The 17898-nt window shown below is 47.3% G+C and overlaps 1 protein-coding gene across 1 annotated transcript in view; it reads left to right on the forward strand.

Moving 5' to 3' along the window:
• Positions 1 to 17898, forward strand: part of LOC146811117 (uncharacterized) — a 139611-nt gene that overhangs the window by 14990 nt on the left and 106723 nt on the right. The window contains exon 3 of the mRNA XM_085615035.1: positions 10285 to 10389. Within this exon, the coding sequence (XP_085471161.1) occupies positions 10285 to 10389 (105 nt within the window). The remainder of the gene's footprint in view (positions 1 to 10284; positions 10390 to 17898) is intronic.

Raw genomic sequence — 17898 nt, forward strand, 5'->3', positions numbered from 1 at the left:
CGGAAGAGCATCTGATGGCGAAATGCCCTGAAGTTACATCCAGGGTGGGGGGCAGCAGGGCTTGATATTGAAGAACATTGTTGTAACCAATACTATTAGCAAAACAGTAACACAAAATTCATTCAACACATAGTGGCACAGTATCACTAGCAAGCACAGTATATAACATTTGTGGTAAGTATCTATCCTCCTACTTCCTCGGACTCTAACATTTGTGGGAGTTTCAGGCATTATACTAGCACTATGTACTCCAGTACACACCAGTCATCTTGTTCTTATCTCTAGTTAGCGAAATTACATAACCTTGTTGTAGCCGGCATGCCAGCTCAGTCAGCTAAGCTTGCACCCAAGAGAAACAGATACGAGTCACATGATGAAGACTCACATTAGTTTTATTTACTACTACTGTCTGCAGGTGGGGAAGCTCATATTTTTGTATTACGAATGGCACAGGCCATACTCTCTCTGTTACATGAGGGCAATTGCTCAATTTCACTTTCACCCTACCCTGGGTACTACAAAAAGGCAGATTATTTATCTGATCCAATGATCATTGCTTATATTATACATGGGAACACGACATCAGGTCAGTAGCGGTCGGTGGTGGGAGTTCTGCCGGGTGGTGACGTGGGGAGGGGCAGGGTGGGGGGTAGTAAACTATGGATTACGGATAATTACAGGTAAGTAAACAATACATATAAATAAATAAAACAAATTTTGTTGCACGCACTGCATCGCATTTGGCAGTGCAGTGCGCACAATGAAAATGGTTTTATTTATTTTTATGTTTACTTACCTGTATTTGGACGTAATACATCGTTTACTACCCCCCCACCCTGCCCCTCCCCACGTCACCGCCTGCCAGCACTCCCACCACCGACCGCTACTGCATAGGGTACTTTGTTTTCATTGATTGTGTAACCTACAGATAGGCCACCCTTTGCAGGCTGGCTGACGCAATCGAAAATACATTAACATAGGTAGGGAGTGGTCCTCGGAGTCGGAGGAAGGTGCTTGATAATATATATATAAGATGTCCTTGCAAACTACTGTGAGTCAACTGTATTCTGAAAATACTACTTATATTCCCCTCCGCTTTGCTACTCTGGCGCAATTTCTTTTACATTCTCTTCAAAGTAAGACTCTCCAGTGACAGTCTCCACCTATGCTGTCTATTGATGATAGTACATCCAGGCATACATCCATTAAAGTAAATGTCTATCATTCTTTTTTATATATCTCTTAACAAACCTTAGTTGGTTTCACCAACAACCACCCATGCGTCCGCTCCTTCCTTGCTTGCCTTGGCTTTGAGTTTGAACCAAACACCGCTGATGATTCTTGCTATCTAGTATCCACCCATACTGTGTCGCCCACCCAGGCAGGCATCTTCTTTCACCTTCCATCCATCCTTTAACAACCCTTGCATCTGATCTGATTCCTATCAGCCACCTATGCATGCTTCCAACATATCCTTCCCTGCCAGTCATATTACATCTCGCCCGTCCTTCCTCCTTCTACCCTTCTTTCCCACTTTGTTCAACACATCCATCAAGGTCATCTGATCTGAGTTTTAGTCTTCTCCATAAAACCTTCACAGCTGAGTTGGAGTCAGATAGAAGAGGCCATCGGTTACTCAACTCACGCTGCTAATGCTATTGCTAATGCATTGCTAATGCTAAGTAAAGGGTGTCTTCTTCAACCGTTGTATAATGTTCACTACAACTTAATAAGTCTCACAGTACAGTGAGTGAAGTGAACACACTTCCATCTAGTAGTAATGTCAATAAGTAATGAGTATAACTTACCACCACCCGCCACTGCTGCTGGCTCCCCCCCATAGCTCCTGCAGGTGCTGCCTGGTCTCCCGCCCCCTCCGGGTTGGCCGCATTCCCATCGCCGCTGACCCCGCCGGCACTGGTGGTTGGTAGTATGCCTAGAAAAATATTACATATTTTTAGATGCCTGTACACCTCCCCCTATTTTATTAGTTTTCACTAGGAAGATTGAAAAAAAAGTTAATACAACATACATCATCACTAGTCCAAATTGGGTACTAGAGTAGAGTCAGTAGACAGACACTAGTAGTGTTATTATGGTCCCTAGGGTCATCTAGTCCTACTCTACTCTTTGGAAAGTTAGCCTGAGCAATGTAACCCTTTCAGATTTATCATGTCTACTACTCTTTTTGCGCATATTACCTCGCAGCTTGTTGTGCAGTAGACGCCTTTGAGGCCACATGAGTGTTGCATGCAAGTGAAGAGGTCGAAAAACAAGCCACTTTGTTATGGAGTTCGGTTAGTCCATATTGCTTAGCCATCACATGTACATGTTACACTTTTTGGCATGACTGCAAAATGCTTGCATTATACTATCTAACGCGCACCATTTTTCTCATAATAGGCGGAAGATTCCCTTCTACAAACCAGAGATTTGCAGAGCTTATGATGCATATAACCAGTATTTCTACGTTCTACGGTGAGGGTCTTCCAGAATTCACAAAGATATTTTGAATAGTATCATGCACTTGTAAATGTTTACTGTTTTAATCTTATGCTTTTTGCTGTTGAAGCTGGCTGTAGTAATAATTTCAGAGAACGACGTACAGAGCTTGTTACTTATTTGAAAATAAACATTTTGAACTTACACATAGACTCTGTGGTATTTGATGTGGTGGGGTGGACTTACACAAGTGAGTGAGCAAAAGGGTGTTATGTTCTGGGTTGTTTCATCATCATTGTGTATCTTCGTGTGGGGGGTCGGGACCTAATGAGACACTATAGCTAGTCGGTCAGGGGACTGTGGGTTCTTCTGACTGAGGTGTGAGTAAGGTCCAACCTCCCATCACGGCATCCTATTTTCTTGTGCATAGTTCTGTATGTGGCTGTGCAGAATCCCTACAACAGTAGTAGTATGTACTTTCCTATCCAAAATATTAGTCAAATATCTGGTTGGGCATTTTGTTGGTGGGAATTGTCAAAGCCTCAAGATTAAGAAGACTAGAAGAGGACAACCCAGAGGACAGGACACAGTGGCTAGAGCTATTGGTCAATCTGAGTTTTATTCCAAAGAAAACCTTCAATAAAGAGTGGCCAACTGTGCAAGCTTAGCTACAGACAGACTAATAGTAGTAGTAGTACAGAGAGTCTAGAAGGAACTTAGAGGCAGGGATAACCAGAATTTGGAAACAGATAGTCAAGGTCAAAGAAGCTTTTGTAAAAAATAGAATTAGAAAGTGAAACCATAATTAATAGTTTGGGAAAAAAAGATGCAGTAAAACTTAGGGAAATATAATTGTTAATATTAACCACTGGAGGACTTACTGGGACCAGCAGCAGGGGCCTCTGTAGAGGAGTGGTCCTCTGGTTGTTGTCCCGCCGACTCGGACCCCTTCTTCTTGCCCCTGGGTGGTGCTGATGTTCATGTAAGATATAATAAAGAAAGAGACAAACATTAAGGAGTGCTGTGAAACAAATAAATAATTTTAAAAAAGTCAAAAAACATTTTAGGAAACAACAATTGCAATAGAATTGACCTATCTAATCAGATGGATCGACTACTGGGCTGCTTGCTGGATTCACGGATCGTCTACTTATTTATGAACACTCCAGTGTTCCATAATCATTCTGATTCCACAATACTAACGAAGCCTAAGTACCACCTTACCTAGACCACCTATTCCAGACGGGCCAATTGTTCACTAAGTCTGGATTTCCATTTTTTTAGCCATCAAAAATGCATAGATGAGATGGAGGACACATGCATATATTTGTGCATACACCAAATTGTGGGTTGGTTGCGTCTGATCTTGTTTTGCTACTGACTGGCCCTGCTAAGCCTACCACTCACTAAACAAACTACAAAAGGTTCTACGGAGGACTGGGGTAAGCAGCACTCAGTGACAGAGGAGGCGTCACGCAGACCGTAAAAAAATTATGAACTAATACTAACTAAACCTAGTATCTATCCACCACTATTTCATAGGAGGACAATGGAAGGACTAGAGTCTCTCTAGCAATAGCATTACTTAACTTCAGTTTTCTAAAATAAACTCTTACATTAATCAGCCCAAGCTAGCGCAAAGTTGCAAACAAGTAAGAGTAGCGCCAAGCACTTGTGTCCTACAATCACAGAAGATTTTGAAACGTAATTTACCAGCAACGTTAGCAGCATTAATCTTGTAATTCATCAAAAATGAATACATAAGAATACTTATACTACTATATATTAGTTACTCACCAAGCCCCACGACCTCGACACCTAGCAGGTCTAACAGGTCCTGCTCCCGGTCCAGGATGTCAGACCACCGGTGGGCCAGCTGGTTATGGGTGCACCGGACCCCTGAGCACCGAAACACTGCCCGGCACACCTTCGCCCACCGACGGTGACGCTTCTGGGTAGGGTACCCAGAGCCGAGCCTGCGGCCTGCTGCCAAGGTCAAGGGGAGGTGGCGCTGGATAAAAAAAACAAGGGCGGCCACCTCCGCCTCGCCAAAAAGCTGCCGGGCCTGCACCGAAGGGAAAAAAGAAAGTTAGGGGGAAGAAGTAGTAGCTTAAAGAAAAAAGTATTATAAAGTTAAAAAAACAGTGAAAGTAGAAATAAAATGCAAAATATAAACTTAGGGACAGAGAGAGATAGATGATAAATAAAAAAAAGTCAGAAAAACTGTGTAAAAAACTAAGGATTGCAAAGATTAAGGGAGGATAGAAAAGTAGGCCCAGAACCATAGCATAGAGTAAAAAACAAGTTGGCTGCGCCCATTCGCGACCACGTGGGTAAGTTTGCGCGATATTTCTCGTGAACACGCAATAATTGTCGCGAACAAATAAAATGCGCTCCCGAACATGACATGCGCATCGCGAACACGTTATACGCGACCCGGAACGGGAAATAAGGCATCGCGAGCGGGCGGGACAATTGAAAAACAAGATGGCCGCGCCCATAGGTGACCGCATGGGTAAGTTCGCAAGATATTATCCACTGAGCACGCAAACAGCGCCCGAACACGCACAATGCGCTCCCGAACAAGAAAAACGCATCGCGAACGGGCGCCCCAAGCAACTACGCACGCTCGCGTATCTACGCGTAGCTCGCGTAGTGCAAGAACATCTTCACGTAGCTTCGTGTAGCGCGACTACGTGAACTACGCCCAGGGTTAAAAATAATCCTCCTGACGTCGCACAATCATAACCGGTGACATGCATGTGTCGACACAGGAAAGAGCAGCACACATTCACTTTCGAAGCAACAAATGAAACTTTATTAAAATGAACAATGAAATGAAATGAAGACACATGGCTGCTCCCCTCGGGACAATCCGTAGGTCCCAGCCTGTAAGACAAAAATCATGATGAGAAGGTGTGTCCTCCGCACATCAAAGGACAGAGAGAGAGCGAAGGGGAGAGAGAGGAAGAGAGGGGGAGAGAGATAGAAGAAGAGGGGGGTGAGAGTGGGAGAGAAGAAGAGAGGGGGAGAGAGAGAAGAAGAGAGGGGTAGAGAGAGAGAGAGAAGAAGAGAGAGGAGAGAGAGAAGAAGAGAGGTGGAGAGAGAGAAGAAGAGAGGGGAGAGAGAGAGAAGAAGAGAGGGGGAAAGAGAGAAGTAGAGTGGGGGAGAGAAAGAGAGTGCCGCCCTGTGCACCCTGGCCACACTGCTCACCTGCTGCCACCGGTGTGTCTCCCAACCAGGTGCAGGTATGTATCACAGTTCACCAGGTCACACATATGAGTCAGAGCCACCAGTTGAAACAGAGTCCAGCTATATGACTGGCATAGTACACACACCTGCACAAGACAACATTGCCTGCCTGCCCATGCACACCCAGGCAGAGGCACCCCAACCCTTCCTGCTGCCCATCAGAGCATGCCCGCCCAGGCACACCCAGGCCTCACTGCTCACCTTCCACCACCGGCACGTAGAAGAGAGGTCCCACCACGTTCCGCTGCAAGCCACAAGCCCGGGGCCCGCGGACATGGCACCCTCCACACCATGCAGCCATGCTCCGCAGGCCAACAGGTCTCACGTTTGGTGCTGGGTCTTGATTACTCCACGGCAGAGGACATACCAGTGCAGCCGGCACCATCGCAGGCTGCACACCCGCTCAGCCCAATGGGTGCCACTAACTCTGGGATCCCGGAAGGGGCACCACGTGCCGGTAGGCCCACGCTGCCCGCTGGCTCTGGCCTGCACTGCGGTCCAGCAGGGCACACAAAACCTGAGCTGTCCCGATCGCCGGGACGGGGCATCATCGCAGGCTACACACCCGCTCAGCAGCTTAAGGTGCCACTGACTCAGTGCAACCAAAGTCACCGTCCCATGGTGAGGTGCCTGTGTCGGCCGCAATGCTCCGAGTGCCACTAACCCTGTGCAAATCCAGTCCACGCCACGTGGTGGCAGGCCCATGCCGGACGCAAGGCCTCGGGTGCCACCAACCCTGTGCGCAACAACTCATGGGCCCTTTATGAATGAGAAGCGGGGAGCGGCCGTCATCCCAGTCACCACCGGAAGAGGGGAATGTGACGTCGTCGGCCCCTTCTGTTGGTGGAGTCACATGACCAGTGACGCCTGTGCTGGATGGGTGTGGTGTGTGTGCAAACCTGCCCTCAGGGAGTGGCTGTGACATGCTGACGACTAGACCAGTGACCTGCACACCACCAGCGAGTACGCCTGCGACGGGTAGCAATGATGGCCCCCCTCAGTGCGTCATTGAAGTGGTCTGGCCCGCCGTACGCCGGACCAGCACAGGGCTTGCCACAATGACTCGTGGGCTCGGGGCATGGTTCAGTCCTTCTCCGGACAAAGAAGTGACTGATGTGTGTGTCCCTGTTGTAGTGTTCACGGGACCAGGTACACAAAATGCAATGTCGCACCCTCTGAGTCGCATCCCACAGGATGAGCATCATTGATGCAAGGGAAGGCACTGTCCCCACATTCATCCACACATCCATACCTGAATGATGTAAGACATGACACAACAGTGCATCACTGGATGTTTATTTGCACATCCAGTGCAGTTATGCAGCTGGAGCGGTACAAGGGAATACCAAGCACACTACACAATATGGGCCTGTGGAGGGCCAGCCAGAGTCCATCCGGGGATGACATGTACTGTGGAAGAGGAAGGGTACAGTCCACAGACTGTCTGCCATGTCATTGGTCGTCGAACAGGATGTGGCAGTCCATGTCGCTGTCCAAGGTGAGTGCATCGGAGTGTATTGGGGGTCAGTGGAAGGTCATGAGGCCATGTGCGGCACCAAGCAGAAACAGGCCAGGTGGTAGAAAATAATGCTAGTGCCTCCTGATCACAAACCCATCCACGTCCTCTTCCCCGGATGTGTGCCCTGCCTCCCCTGTGGGTGTGGCAGTCCCGGCTGCGGCACTGTGTGCCACTGACACATCAGGGGCATGGTTGGATACGTCTGCTGCACTGTGAGGCACTGACACACCAGGGGGCGGGTATGTGGATGGTGTGGGGGCAGCAGCATTCATCAGCGCCACGCCTTGTGGGGGCAATGCCATGATGGAGGTCTGCAAGGCATGATATATCCCAGATACATTTCGATGATGTACAGCGGTGGCTGCCATCCTTTCCGCCTCCATACGCACCATGTCCTCCATGAGCCTCCGCATGTGTGCCAGCTCACGGCTGGTATCACTGGAGCCACTCTGAGCGGACAGCTGTTCTACTCTCCGCGCCAAGACTCCAGCAATGTCAGTCAGGGCTCGTTGGAAACCATGGGGTGGACATAGACACCCAAGGATGGCGTCCAGTTTGGCAGCCATGAGTTCGAACCCCACCCGCACCTGCTCAGCCGTCTCCCTCTGGCCCTCCAGCACACGGCGTTGAAAGGCCATTTGTTGTTCCTAAGGGACTTGGGAGGGTGCCGGTCTGTGGGTGCCCCCTGCTGGGTGTTTTGTGTGGTGGGTGGGGTCTCCTCGATGTAGCTGGGCTGCCCTGATCCTGTAGGTGAGTCGCAGATTAGGTCAATGATGTCTAGGAGGGCTTGTGCATCGATGCTGGTGTTGTCCTCCTCGTCATCAGTGAAGAGTGGCTGGGACTGCTCTGCAGGAGGTGTTGACGATGCCTCTGCGATGTGAAGGGGAGAAGGTGTATTAGAATGTTTCCACTTGTATGTAGCCGCATGGTACAGGTTGACATTTTGACAGCATGGCATTGTGCATTGTGACAGTCTGTGGGTCTGGGCGAGGTGCCAGGGTCATTGAGGGTGTGTACTGTGTCCTGCTTGATTGTGCATGTGTGCCATCGTGGCCATCTCCACCCGTCACCCCAGTACCTGGTGGTCACTCACACTGTTGCGGTTGTGTTGTGTCCTGTCGAGCAGTGTCAGGTCCCCCGACTCCGGCCACAGTATCCACACTGATGACTGTCGACACCAGCTCCTCCATGTCATCCAGCTCCAGCTGTGGCGCTGGCCCCCCACCTCGGGTCTGCATTGCTGCCTTCTGGTTGGCAGAGAGTTTCTCCTTGGTCTTCCGCTTGAAGTCATTCCATCGCCTCTTGACCTCGTCCATTGTCCGCTTGTGCTCTCCGACGGCATTCTCCTTGTCGCCGATGTCCCGCCATATTCCAGTTTTGGTGCCCAATGACACATTGGAGGTGACGAAGAGTTGTTGATGGTGTTCCATCACCTCCGTGACTATGATTCTGTTTGCCTGCGACTGAACTTTGCCTTTCTGGTCTTCTTGTCCTTGCCCTTCCCTGTCCCCCAGCTCCCAGGCTGGTTGTCCGGGGTGCTTGTGGGGTTGGTCAGTTTGTGTTTGGGTGTTTTTTTCTACTATTATGGTGATTTTTCCCGCCTGCCATGTGTGTGTTGCAGGCCTGGCGCTGCTTAGACATGATTTCCTCATTTTGGTGTTATGGTTTGTGGTTTTATTGCCGTCGTGGTGGTTGTATCGCAGACATTGTCCGCGGTTTCGGCAGACTATCGCTTGCTACTGCTTTGTTGTGAATTCCACGTTGTCACGGGTTATTTTCCCGCGATGGGCTGCGATATTAAAAGTTGCGTTACTCTACTCTTGCGGTAGTTATCACACGGTCTTGTGAATATACCCCTAAGTCTTCTATGCTCATACCCACTAATGTGTCCCTCTTTGCACCTGGAACTGCTAAGTAACAAGAGCAGAGCTATTATGACCAGATTTAACTGTGTACCACCCCCCCCCCCCACCCCCTAAGTAAATGGCTGTTTGTAAATGGAGACTATGGCAAACCCGAGAGTTTATGAGGTATGCTGAAGACACCCTTTCTTGACCCTTTCACTGATGGTATCCATGTTGTTTGATTGTAGAGCTTTGTCACACAAATGCAACATTTCCTGATCCTACGTTGGCTTCAGGAGACATTCAGGCCTTTTTCAATCTTATTCTATGCACATCATTATTTTAAATGCCCATATTTTTCTTTCATGTAAATAAAAATGTATTCAGTTTTAAGGATTTTATTCAGCATAATTAGCTGTGCTACACATTATCTGATCTCCAAACCTTCTCGCATCCTTCACTGCTGACCTGTGATAGTGCTAGAGAGCCAAAATACCTAAGAGTATAACTCACTGTAGAGCACAATGGGGCAGGTTTATGTTAGACTTGCGCCACTTTTACGCCGCCGTTGTGTCACTTTTGTGACGCAGAGGCGGCGTAAACCATGCGCCATGTTGCGCCTTATTTACAACGTGACGCATCTAGGGAGATGCGTCACGTTGTAAAGCCCTGCGCTACATTAAACCTACGTCAGGTTTAATGTATGCAGGGTGGGCGTTCCATCGGAGTGGGCGTTCCATCGGAAAAAGCTGCTGCATCAAAACCTTGCGCCTGCTTGAAGCAGGCGTAAGGCATGACGCAGCATGTTAGGTATGGGCAGCCCCTAAACATTTCTGGAGTTGCGTCGTGCTTGCGACGCGACTCCAGCAATGCGCCGCCCTTACGCCATCAGATGCGTCACGCATCTGTTTATCCTTGCGCCACGATGCACTGCATTGTAAATGCGGCGCATCTGTGGTGGCGCAAGGGTAAAGTTGCGTGACGCATCTTTCCTGGCGCATCCCTGCTGATTTGCAGGGATGCGCCAGGAAACATAAATCTGCCCCAATGTGTTTAGTGAAGAGCCTGTTTACAAGACGGCATGCCTCATAGTATTCCCGTGCTCCGTCAGCACCACCATGGGGCATTGGAGAGGCACCAGCAGGTGCGTGGAGAAGGGAGTGGTTGAAACAGAAACACGTCAGCATATTGGCATATATAACCCAATGATCTTGGTTATGCAACTAGGGTGCAGTGGAGACTCCTGCTCTGCACATCAGTAGCAAACAACAGTACCCACCACCGCGCAGACTGCCCTATAATCGTCGACTGCCCCAGGATCCAGAGAAAAAGGTACAGGCTATCTAACATAAATATAGTGGGATGGGTTTATCCTAGGCTGGGATCATATTAAACAGCTTTAATATATAGCGAAGTGGAAAGGGCCGTTTTCCGTCCAGCTGCAGAGCAGCGGGTGGAAGGAACAGGCCGGTGGTTCTGCCGGCTCAGCAGTTCATCAAGGCCTCCAGCGACGTAGGAATGCTCGAGAAGCTCGCGACTGTCCTACGCAAGCGACGCACGCGCGCGCCCAATTCCCGGCCCTCGTGGTGTAAGGCATCATCGGCTCGTTCCATAACTCACAGGAGGCTGTCTGTCCGGTTCCTGCGTTTCTCCCGCGTTCCCAGCCTTCAGCATGGCAAATCAGTACTGCCAGTGGCGAAGTGAGTGTATCATGGCCCCTAGTGCAAGGAATGTACCGGGCAGACTGGCTGCGTTTGAATTATAAAACGCAGCAATAATCAGGGTTCAATTGGCCACTCTGGCCTCTGGACCCTGGTGTAACTGCACATGCTGCATCAATGGAAGCGACGCCTCTGAGAGACGCTAAACTGGTACTGTAGTCAGGCAAGTAGCACCAAGACCAAATAAGGCCAAGCTGTGCGTCTAAATGGCAACGGTTGTAAAACACCATTGTCTTAACAACCAATGCGTAAGAGCAGTGCCAGATTTACAGAGCTACCGCTGCCAGTCAAACTGATTCCAGTTTAAATTTGCTCTCTGTATATTTACCTCTTGCGGATATGCCGAGAGCCTCCCACGGCGCTCTTTGGACCAGAGTTGGACACCCATCTATTAGGGCGTCACTCAAGACAAAAGGCTCTAAATATAAGTACAGCTGTAGAGTGTAGTTGTGAGACTGTTCAACAAAGCCATGTTACCACGGAGCAAAGACTTCCGTGTCATGCAGTTAACACATCCCAAAGGTGGGAGGTGTGGCGTTATCGCTAAATTGCTAGCTGTTGGGCCAGGAGGCTTCGCAAGGAGATCACATTGTGTGACCCTGGGCAAGGGAACGTAATTAACATGCACTGCTTCCATATTCTATTCATCACAGTCAGGAAGGAATGCATACAAAAGAACAAAACCGCCTTTGTTCATTAAAAAATACATTAGTCAAAGCATTGATGGATGGAAAGGAAGCTACAGGGGTGCTTGAAAAGATCACAATGGGCTCCTCTTCAAACTTCAATTACGAAAATGACTTCGACAAAACTGTTCAATGTTTTGCCATTTTCTTGTAAATCTCTGATCAAGCCTTTGTAAAGGCATAGTACTATGCTAAATAATCCCCCTCCTAAGCCGGTGCAACCATTCTTATCTGCAATGGGAACAAATGAGATGGGTACCACAAGGCCCTACTGGGGAAGTGTGGGGGAGAATGAGATAGTGCACAAGGTTCAGATTAGAGAAGAGGAAAACCCAGCGCATAAGAATCCCGAGGCAGAGTCTAATCTATTGCTGAACACTCAAAGTGGCAAGATGGTTCAGCATCTTTCATGAACAAAGATTTCGGTTTCAGGAAATAGGGGTCCAGCAAGGCTACTGAGAGTAGTAAACAGAGGGATGGTAAATGCCATATCGAAAGGGCATACAACCGCGCTCCTGCAAGACCCTGTTACCGAGCATGACCTAGGAAATTACTGACACAAGGGTTTCGGGGATCCACATCTCAGTTGGAGGAGGCTACCCGATAAACCTTAGTCTATCTATTGAAAACAGAAAGAAAAGAGGAGTACCAGCTCGTTTGACATGGTCATGGTTTAATGTCCTTCTTGCGTTGAAATCGTTTTTTGGCCCATTAATAATAGCAATATTTTATAGGTCAACATGCCCTGATAAGAAATTTTCAGAAGATGAAATCATGATCGCCAGTCGCTATCTGAAAGGTAGATGGTGCTGAAGCTCAGGCCTTATCAAATCAATTAAGGACCTTCTTGGAAGTTCTTGATTTTGCAAATTAAGTGGCTTCACTCGCACATCATAAAGGACATCAGTTGGGCTGGGTAAGCCATTGTCAAGAACCATGGGTAAGAGCGCAGCTGCAAGACTCATACTCAGGGCTGGACTGGCCGTAGTGAGCACCCGGCATTTTCCCGGTGGGCCGCCAGGGAGGGGGCTGGTTTTGAACCCCTGGGGGCAGTTTTTTTTTTACCGGGGGCCGGTTTTGAAGCACAGCTGCAATATCGGCCCCCTGTAAAAAAAAAAGGCGATGGTGAGACGGGAGTGGTGCTCTGTACCACCCTCCACAGGCCCCCCTCAACCCCGGAGGCTGGTTGAGCTGTTTGTCAGGGTCGGTTTTGCTTCCCAATCTGGCCCTTCTCATACCTGACCTCCCATGCCACACCCACATCACACAGCACCTCAGAACGCTTCAGTTTCTCCCCATTCACAAGCACAGCCAATTCAAACTTCTCTCACACACATATAAAGCCCTACACAACACAGAACCAGAATACCTGAACAGGAACATACACTTTCACCAACCCACCAGACAGCTATGCTCTGCCTCACTCACACACATTCCCTGCATATGAAAAAGCAAAACTGGAGTTGCTGATTCTCCTACATTGCACCCAAGACATGGAACAAACTCTCTCTACACATCAGAGCCTCCTCCTCACTTACTGAGTTCTGTAAGAAGCTGACGACCCGGCTCTTCATGTAAGCAGCTTGGGACCGCATACCTACCCACCTGCCCAAGCCTGGATACCCTCTTGGGTAATTAGTGTGCTATACAAATCAACATAACAAAACTACACTTGAAGCCCACTATACAGCAACCTCATAGACAGATTATCATTGACTATGTTGTACTCTGGAATGATCTACAAGAGGCAATAATAGGAACTAAATGTTCCAGATCGGCTGTATGGGTGAAGGCTCTTTAGAAGATAGCTCAGGTGTGCCAAATGCTGTACTAATTGATAGGCTGAAGTTTCTTGCACCTTATATAATTGCTAAAGAAAGATTATTTAAAGGCTATCAAAAGACAGTAGCAAATGTATGGTTTGGTTCAAAGATCCAAGAACAGAGTCAAGAGTGCTGGCAAGAAGAACATAAATAACATGTGAGTGAGAAGGGAGTTCAGTGTGTAGGTCCGTCAGGAACAGTGGCATAGGTAGACCTTTTGTCGCTCGTGGCGGTCCCTGCTTTTGCCACCTTGTGACGGCTGCATGTAAGAGTGAGGGTGATGGGGGGACTGCTGGCAATTCCTGTGTTTGCCGCCCGCGACGGGCGCAGGTAAGACCGGGGGTAGGCCACCCCACCCCAAAACTTATACGGTCTGGGGCAGACCGACTCCCCCACTATATCACTATTCAAGAAAGACTGAGGAGGGAAAGTAATAAAATATATAATCTATCAAGCAGCCTGCAGCTCTTCAGAGCAGATTAAGGTTTGTAAGCAGCCAACTCAATCGACTGTGCTGATACCACAGTAGTCCCCTCAATGAAAGCCTAAGCAAGAACTTTTCAGAAAAAAAGAAAAGGTATGTGGGTGCAACTGTTTCTGGGTCACGTTCAATCTCATTCCCCTTGCATTTTCAAAATTCCGATATTTATTCTTTCGCAATATTGAAGATGGTGTCTTAGCTCTTTACTGAGGCCGTATAGGGATCTCCATCTGATCCCTGCACGGCACCAGTGCTGAAGCCCCTAGCACCAGATGTAACTCCACCAATGCAAGGATTGTAAACCATTTCTGTGTAGAGAATAACCTTGTTCCTAAAGAATGCAATTGTGTCCCCTTCTAAAGAAATCAGACCTCTCGCGAGACAGTGTTGCACACTTCTGGACTGGTTTAAGCTTATATTCTAGGACGCCCCGAATATTCTTTCTTCCCTGATACTCACTGTTACTCTTCCCACTCATTCCACAGGATGGAGTCAGTCAGATGTGTTCAAATGACCGGGAGGGGTCAGCATTCATACTTCATTGGCACCTGATGGTTCCATTCAACTTGTTGTAAAATAAGATTTGGATGGAATGCGTAAAATAAGGATTTTAGGTTCGCAAACCAGTCAAAGGCTAGCCAGCCTCTTTCCTAACACCCTGCTACCAATACACACCCTGGCTCATTTCTGTTCCTGTCACAGACTCAGAACTGTGGAGCTCCTCAAGGTTTAGTGTTATCTTATTTAGGCTGATGGAGCCAGGCCGTACTATCAAAATGATCCGATAGGCAGCAGATGGCAGCTGATGGTGCCGCTGAAAGCGAAGAGGAAGGTTAAAATGTTTAGCATGGGTAGGAGTGACTGTGGGACATGTTCAAACGATGATAGGAAGTAAGTTGGACCTCAACATTCATAAAGTATATTTCTTCTTCATTAATCCCTGATTACTAATCGGAAGCATTGTTCTAGCCTCCTCAGACTAGTTGGGCAGTAAAAATCATCTGGGCATTTACTTTTGTCACAATTTATTAATTAAGAAACAAATGCATGAGGTCGTTAATAGCTGTAACTTGAAGTTGATACTGGTATGAAATTAGGTAACATTCTTGCACACTCCACAACTGACAGCACATAAAGCTACCAAAACTGAAATGTGTAAATATGGATGACCAAGGGCTCCCAGCAGATAAACTAGTAAGGTTTCAGAAAGTTTATAATTGATCTGCTACAACCATATTTGGACTAAAAAAAGAAGGCCATATCATATCAGTGAAACCACATTTCATTAGCTGTCAGTCAAGAAGGCCATTATGTTTTAAATTATTTTTCTTGCAGCACTAAGTTGTGTGGAACAAGGGTCCATATTAACTCAAATCAGCCTTTTCTAAATATCAGTTAAAGGACCCTTGGATCTGGCAAGAGTATCAGATTGGTAATATGAAGGTCAAAGCCAGGGATCGGACTGTTGCCTCACAAGGCACAAAAGTTGAGAACAAGCCCTCAAGCATCCTTCATCAAATGAAAGATACTGACAAGCTGAGAAGAAGTAGTTACTTTTCTTATGAGGCTATGGGAAAACCACCGTCTGTTGATATTTCGGACTTTATGATCCAATTTTCACTCTGACATCCTGGAATCAGTGGCTCTTTTTCAAAGCCCCATTCTAAGAGAGAGCGATTTGGTAGCCTGACCTATGGCAAATAGACATATTTCTAACATAGAATTGCCCCCAAAATTTGGAACTCACTTCCCCGAGACCAGATCCACCCTTTCAATGGCCCAATTCAAATGGAAAGTAAAACAACTACTAATGATCAGATCCCTTCCCCAGTGGTACTCTACATATCTTTTAAAAGACTACCCCGAATCCAGACTACTTATGCCGACCCTCGCCTGCACTTACTCACTTTTGTTGTTCCCCTCATTTGTATACTCATACATGTTTGTTTCTCATGTTGTACCGCCCTCTGATTCCCTAAAGGATCACTTGTATATGCTGTTATGCTCCATGTTAGACTGCGCTCTGACACCCGAAAGGGTCATGTTTGCGCTCAATAAAACTCAATAAATAAATAGTATAACAACGCACAGAATAGGAAACATCTGAAAAGGATATGAAGTAACATCTGTTACATAGACCAATAAAGTGGGTATAAATATGGGATTGCACATAAATGTGCAAGGTCATATGGGTGCCTTTATCCGGCTTTTGTCATGTTATTAATATGCTGTGTACCTGAAATCTGCATCATCCTTTCTGGAACTAACACAGTAAAAACAGCCTGTTTCTAAGAAGAGGAAGGAAATATACCTGAATATGAATCAAAGACTAATATGCACTCATTCAAAAATCTTTATCACAGGGGGCGTGGCTACGGCGCCAACAAAATGGCCGCCTAGACATTTCGCTCCGCTTCACCGGGACACTCTCGGAGCTTGCCGATGCGTTTCCTGCCATAAACGCTTGAAGTATTTCCCCGCATTATGCACCGGAAGATGTGGGGATTCCGGGGAGATAATTTTTTGGTCTAAGCGCGCTGCGCTTCATTCCGTTTTCGTGCCTGGAACTTTCTCCTCACACCACCGCCATCTTAGGAGCGCTCGTTCCCTCACACTGCGGGCTTTCCTTTCATCATCAACAATGCGTGTGCCATACAGGGCGGCTGGACTATCATATTTCATCTTTATGAGGCAAGTGGATATAATTGATTAATGCTCCTCATTGCTTGACCTGCTTGACCCGCTGCTGCCCTTTTTAATGATGTCTGCATACATTTGAACCCGGATTGTGTTGTGCTTCTAGTAAGGATTCCGCGTGGCTGCCTCTGGACATACCTGTGGTTTCATGCTTGGCGCCCTTTTCTAACTGTTGCTTTTCCAATAGGCGCTATAAGACTACAACTTATCTGGAACTGCTAGTTTTAATTGATAATTGCTCTGCTGCCTCAGCACCTGGTTATTTCACGTCACCTTATTATATTATAATTAGACGGCTCCTCGCATCCTTTCGTGACTTATCAACACTCTTCTGGTTTACAGGATACCAACTCTTTCAATGCCTGTCTAGTTATACTGCCTCTGACATACGTATATTTTGCGCACTGACCTCTGTCATTTATGGGAAGGTTGCGTAAGCCAACATTTGTTTTCATACCATCAAATCATACCCCTTTGGCTCCGCCTTCCTCTTCCTCAGCATCGTACTCCTCTTCTAATATGGCTCAGATGGCTGGAGTAACTTCTAACCGCCCTTCTTTGACACCGGCTGCTTCGACTAAGCCCTCTCCACCCACTTCTTCAAGTAAACGTCTGAAACATGACCTCCCGTCTCCGGATAAGACACTATCTCCCATCTCTATGGAGTTGTTGTTGGAGGAGATCCGCGCCCTGCGCCCGATTGTGGAAGAAACTAACAATAAACTACAACTCCTTGAGGATAAATGGTCTGCAATGAATGACAGAGTGGGTTAATTGGAACAGCGGGCCTCGGAGATACAGGTCAATTCCCAGCGCATCTCTTCTTTGGAAAAATCAATCCTCCGCCTCCAACAGCATACAGAGGATTTGGAAAACAGAAATCGGAGAAATAACCTACGTATTTATGGTCTGCCGGAGTCTTTGGAGGGTGATGATCCTGTGTCATTCTTCTCCTCTTTCCTTCCGAAACTTCTGGACATGCCATCTACTACCTCTCTCAGCATTCAAAGGGCTCATAGACTCGGTCCTCGCTTGTCTTCTCCAACTAATCCAGTTAAGCCTCGAGGCGTCATCATTCTCTTCTTGAAATTTACGGATCTTCTTTCAATCCTTGCTACAGCCAGGTCTAAACGTCAAATCTCCTGGATGGGTCAGAGAGTGTTCTTAATCCAAGATGTTTCCAATGCTACTGCGTCTAGACGGAAAGAGTTCCTAAATCTTCGTGCTCCTCTTCGAACTCTTGGTGCTAGGTTTGGTTTATTTCACCCGTGTGTCTTCAAAGTGACATATCAAAACCAAACATGGTCTTTCCAAGATCCTGCAGAACTTAAGAACTTTATTCATATTCATACTGTTGGTGGCATGGACACATCTAATCCTTCTAATGGTTGAATATCTAATCTCTCTTTTTCTCCTTACAGGTTGCTTCCTGA

The sequence above is a fragment of the Triturus cristatus genome, chromosome 7, assembly GCF_964204655.1.
Source record: "Triturus cristatus chromosome 7, aTriCri1.1, whole genome shotgun sequence".
Taxonomy (NCBI): Eukaryota; Metazoa; Chordata; class Amphibia; order Caudata; family Salamandridae; genus Triturus; species Triturus cristatus.